The sequence below is a fragment of the Belonocnema kinseyi genome, chromosome 7 (assembly GCF_010883055.1).
Source record: "Belonocnema kinseyi isolate 2016_QV_RU_SX_M_011 chromosome 7, B_treatae_v1, whole genome shotgun sequence".
Classification (NCBI taxonomy): domain Eukaryota; kingdom Metazoa; phylum Arthropoda; class Insecta; order Hymenoptera; family Cynipidae; genus Belonocnema; species Belonocnema kinseyi.
In genome coordinates, this window is record NC_046663.1 from 8282132 (window position 1) to 8288036 (window position 5905).

Below are 5905 nucleotides of genomic sequence, written 5' to 3' on the forward strand. Positions count from 1 at the left end.
AGATTTTGAAATAAAATTTTAAAGCTTTTAAAGGATGTATGCAATTTGTTAAAAATTTATCTTTTTAGTAGAAAATTAATCTACTTGGTTGAAAATTCAACTTCTTTAGTGAAAGAATAATCTTTTATGGTGAAAAATTAACTTTTTAGTTGAAGATTCACTTTATAGGGTTCTTATTTTCTTTAAAAAATAAACCTATTTACCCTCTTTTGAGATTATTTTGGACTGTAAATTCTGGTTATGGTAAAATTTATATATTTTTTCTTAGCACATGTAAGAACGGGGAGTGCAGGTTCACCCATGGATGTAAATAATGTCGCTCAGCCCGAAGAGGATTTGCGATGTATAAAATTGTGTTCTCATCGGGCACATCAACAAGTAATAACTGTGCTCGATAGTGAAGGCGGGCGAGTTTTAACAGGAAGTCAAGATCACACTATAAAAGTTTATAGGTATTATTATTTTTTAAATTTCTTGTTAAATTAATTTTTTTTTTAAATTTCTTTTTTCTCTTCGAAAAATTAATTTCTTTGAAAAATTTTCTTTGTCTGATTTTTCAGGGTTGAAGATCAGCTTCCTTTATATACTTTACACGGCCATTGTGGTCCCATATCGTGTCTTTTTATTGACAGGATTAATCCCATGACTTCAGGAAGTGGATCTCAAGATGGATTACTCTGTGTTTGGGATCTCCTAACTGGTAAAATTTTCTATCAGTTTAAATAGTCAGGGTGGCCCTAAGTCAGTGAAAATTCAGGGAATTTTTTATTAAAGACAGTTTAAATCATTGTTTAGGATAATATTTTTAATTTTAAATAATATTTCGCGAGTGTACTTAATTCTTTTTAAATTGCAATGTAAAATTCAATAACAATGATTCTTCATTTGCAAAAGTAACTTTATTTTACTTTATTTAAATATTTTGTTGTAAATTTGTTTTCCTTCTGTTTGAAATTAATTTTTTTTAACTAAAATTTTAATATATGCTTGTCTTTTGTTAAAAAATTTATCGTTTTTTAGTTGAAAATTCATGCATTTTGTTGGAAATTTACCAATCTGTTGGTTAAAATTTAAACCTTTTTTCTAAAAACTAATTTTTTTTTTCAAGATTCATAATTTCAATTGAAAATTTATCTATTTAGTGAAAAACTTAGCTGATTTGTTAAATATTCGTTTTTTCTTTGGCTGAAAGTTAATTTTTTTTAATGAGTATTTTATTATCACAGTTGAAACTTTAAATATTTTGTTGAAAATTGTTGTTTTTTCCTGAAAATTATTATTTTTATTTTAACTGAAGATTTAATTATTCCAATTAAGTATTTCATAACTTTCGTTAAAAATTCATCTTCTTAGATTAAAATTACTTTTTTAAACTAAAAATTTAACTATATAATTTTTATTTGAAAACTTATCTTTTTTAGTTGAAAAATCATCTTTTTTGGTAGGAATTAATTTTCTTGGTTGAAAATTATTCTTTATGTTTTAAAGTATGTTTTTTTTCTTGAAAATGATTTTTTTAAAACTGAAAATGTAATTATTCCTGTTGAAGATTCTGAATTTTATTTGAAAATTCCTAACTTTGTTTTGAAAATTTAATTATTTACAAAAAAAATGAGTTTTCTTTTGGTTAAAATTTTTTTATTTTACAACTGAAAATGTAACTATTCAATTTTTTGTTGTTAATTTCTCTTTTCAATTTTAAATTTATGTTTATTGTCGAAAATTTGTATTTTTTGGTATTTGAGTAATTTGAGTAATTTTAAGATATATTTAGAAGTTTTGAAAAGATTCAAAACTTCAATTTCAATTTTCCTAAGAATCTTAAGAAATTTTTTTATTCTTTTGAAATATTTCACAATTCTTAAAAAAATTCTAAATTATTGTTTAAAATCGGCAAAAATTTACATTTTATTTTAAATCCGGCTGTAAATATTTAAAATTATTTCAAGTTCTAAATTTAATTCGAATTTTTTTTAAACTGCTAAATATCTCTTCAAATTAGTCTAATATTTTTACAAACAATAAGTATCTTATCATTGTACATAAACTCAAATTAAATTTTTTTTTAATTTGCAGGATTTTCTCAAAGTTATAGAAAAAATTCATTTCATTTTAAAATATATTTAAAAGTTCCGAAAAAAATTGTAAGATTATTTTGAATTTGGACAAATTTAAAACGTCTTCTAGATTTCTCAAGATTTTGAAATAAAATTTTAAAGCTTTTAAAGGATGTCTAGACTATTTAAAATAAAAATAATTTAACTTCTAATTACAGAAATGTTAAATTTAAAAAAATATATATAAAAATGAAAAATCAAACATTTTTCACTATTTTTTATGCAAAAACCACCATATCTATTTTTAAAGACAAAATATTCGAATTTTGAACACGGATTTGAATTTACTTTTGATCTATTTATTTTTTTTTTATGTCCATAAATTTTGCGGTCGAACTCATGTTATGAAATTGATAACTTTGGTCGTTAATGGGTTAATAAATAAAAAATTCTTTTTAATTTTCCTTTGAATTTTCAGAATTTTTTTTTTTTATTTTGAAGCCTTTAAAAATTCTTGAAAAGAATCTATTTTTTTGTTTAAATCTGCGAAAATGTACATTTTATTTTATATTAGACTATCATTTCAAGTTTTACATTAATTTTGAATCTTTTCAAAACTTCTAAATATCTCTTAAAATTATTCAAATTTCGCCTACAAATAATACATGTTTAATTGTTATTTATACATCCAAATTGTAAAGAAATTTTCGAAAATTTACAGGATTTTCTGAAAATTGTAGAAAAAATGCAATTAATTTTGACAGATATTTAGAAGTTTTGAAAAAATTTCCAGAATAATTTTAAATTTAAAACAACTTCTAGATTTCTCAAGATTTTGAAATAAAATTTTAAAGCTTTCCAAGGATGTTTAAACTATTTAAAAAGAAATTCATTGAATTTCTAATTTAAGAAGTGTTGAGTTAAAATTTATTTCAATTTTTCAATATTTAATGTTTCTAGCTTAAAATTCCTTCAGTTTTATACGCGTAAATTATTGAGCATTTGAATACAAAATGTTCTAATTGAAAACTTTTAAATTGCAATGTTTAAAGTTCAAAATTTAACAGTTCCACTTTGAGTGCTTTCATTTAAAGCTTAGTTTTTATTACCTCAAGTGGAAAATTTTGTAGCTTTAGTGTTCGATTTTTTAAATTTCATTGACCGTGAAAAACGTTTGTGAACCCGGAAAAAACCGGGAATTTATTTCGTCGATTAAAGCGGCCACCCTGAAATTGTATAAATTTTCATGTAAGAGAATTAATTTTTAATTAAAAAAACGAGTTTTCTACAGTATTTTTGTTAACAAAATAGTTAAATTTTTAGTTGGAATAATTAATTTTTAACAAGAAAAAATTAACTAATTTTCAACTGAAATTATGAACCTTCAGTAAAAAAATTAATTTTCAGAAAAGTAGTTCTATTTTAAAACAAGGAGTTGAATTAAAAAAAAAAACTTTTAAAAATCCCAAAAAGATGAACTTTCAACGAAAAAATCAATAGTTGATATTTTAACAAAAAAATAATTTAGTTTGAAATCAACAGTTGGATTTAACAAAAAAAGATCAATTTAAAAAAAAAATACATTAATTTTTAATTAAATAGTTGAATTTTTGACTAGAAAAGATGAATTTTTAATTAAAAATATAAAGTTTCAATAAAAAATGGAATTTTCTACGAAACAGTTTAATTTTGTACCAAATAGTTAAATAAAATAGTTTAACTTTAAACTAAAGAGTTAAATTTAAATTAAATAAATGATAAATAAATTTTTATAATTTTTCATCCAAAAAGAATAATTTTCTGATATAATAAAGACGAATTTACAAAAAAAAATACATAATTTTTCAATTATTAATATGAAGTGCCAATAAAAAGTATAATAGTTACAATTTTAGTAAAAAAAATATTTCCCAACCAAGAAAAAATTGATATTTTTTTACTAAATTATTGAATTTTTATGCCAGAAAGACGAATTTTCAACACAAAAGTTCATTTTTTCTACAAAACTGTCCGATTTTCAACAAAATAGTAAATTTTTCATTTAAGAAAATTAATTTAAAAAAAGAAAAAAACGAACTTTCAACTGAAATGATAAATCTTAAAAAAATTTAATAGTATATATTAAAAAAAAAGAAAATTAACAAAATCAAAATTTAGATTCCACAAAAAAAGATCAATTTTAAAAAAGAAATTGAACTTAACAAAAAAAGGTCAATTTTCAACAACAAAAATAATGCATTTTTTACCAAAAAATATAAATATTTAATTAAAAATATAAAGTTTCAAATGAAAATAAAAAATTTAACTTCTGTTTAAAAATAATTCCCAACAAAAAAAGGTAATTTTTTACAAAACAGTTTAATATTGTACCAAATAAGTTTCAACTAAAAAAGAATACGTAAATATTGAATTTGATACTTGTATTTTTTACTAGAAAAGATCAATTCTCAATTAAAAATATAAATTTTTAATAAAAAATGGAATAGTTACATTTTTAGTTAAAAAATTAATTCTTCACAAAAAAAATGAATTTTCGACAAAACATTTTAATTTTGGGCCAACTAATTCGATTATTAATTTATATAATATTATTTTATAATAATATTGTTATTATATATAATATTATATAATATTTAAATAGTAATCATTTAATTCAGTTTAATTTTTTTTTTTGGTTTAAGATTGAGCATTAAAATTAAAAATTGATCTCTCTAATATTTTCGGGCAGAAAATTACATTTTTTTTCTTCAAATTTATGTATTTGGTTGAAACTTTATTAGTTAAGTTCGAAATTCATCTCTTTGTTTGAAATTTCGCTTTTTTATTGAAAATTAATTTTTTTAAAGAATTTATCTTTGTAGGTTTAAATTTCATCTATTTGTATAAAAATTTGGTGATTGCAAATTCAACTGCTTTGTTGAAAATTATTTTTTTTTAAATTTTTGACAAAACAGTGTAATTTTGTACTAAATAATTCGATTTTTTACAAAGTAATTAAATTTTTCTACCAAACTGTCCAATTTTCAATAAAAAAAAAATAATTTTTAACAAAAACAAAATTAAAAAAAACGAATTTTCAACTAAAATTATGAATCTTCAAGCAAAAAAATTAACTTTTAAGAAAGTAGTTTAATTTTCAACCAAAGAGTCGAATTTTCTGAAAAAAAAGGTTTAAAAGTCATAAAAAGGTGATTTTAAAACGAAAAATTTGATAGTTGATATTTTGATGAAGTGGAAAAGTTACATTTTCATTTAAATGAATTAATTTTTAAATAAAAAAGTAATACAATTTTTTACAGCATACTTAATTTTTAACAAAATAGTTAATTTTTCAGCTAAAAAAATTTATTATTAACAAGAAAAAATAAACGAACTTTTAACTGAAATTATAAATCTTCAAACAAATTAATTTTGAAGAAAGTAGTTCAATTTGAAACAAGGAGTTGAATGAAAAAAAGAAAACCTTCAAAGAAAGGTCGAATAAAAAAAAGAAAAACATTAATTTTTAATTAAATAGTTGAATTTTTGACTAGAAAAGTTCAATTTTTAATTAAAAATATAAAGTTTTAATAAAAAATGGAATTTTCTAGGAAACAGTTTAATTTTGTACCAAATAGTTAAATAAAATAGTTGAACTTTAAATGAAAAAGTTAATTTTAAATTAAATAAATGATAAATAAATTTTTATAATTTTTCATCCAAAAAAAAAACAATTTTCTGCTAATAAAGACGAATTTATAAAAAAAAAAAAAATACATAATTTTTCAATTATTGATGTAAAGTGCCAATAAAAAATATAATAGTTACAATTTTAGTAAAAAAAATATTCCCCAACGAAGAAAAATTCG

The 5905-nt window shown here is 20.2% G+C and overlaps 1 protein-coding gene across 3 annotated transcripts in view; it reads left to right on the forward strand.

The window, feature by feature from the left end:
- LOC117176165 (sterol regulatory element-binding protein cleavage-activating protein) overlaps nucleotides 1-5905 on the forward strand; it is a 75130-nt gene that overhangs the window by 57228 nt on the left and 11997 nt on the right. For all 3 annotated transcript variants that reach the window (XM_033366256.1, XM_033366257.1, XM_033366255.1), the window contains exons 10-11: nucleotides 269-452; nucleotides 561-700. In XM_033366256.1, the coding sequence (XP_033222147.1) occupies nucleotides 269-452; nucleotides 561-700 (324 nt within the window). The remainder of the gene's footprint in view (nucleotides 1-268; nucleotides 453-560; nucleotides 701-5905) is intronic.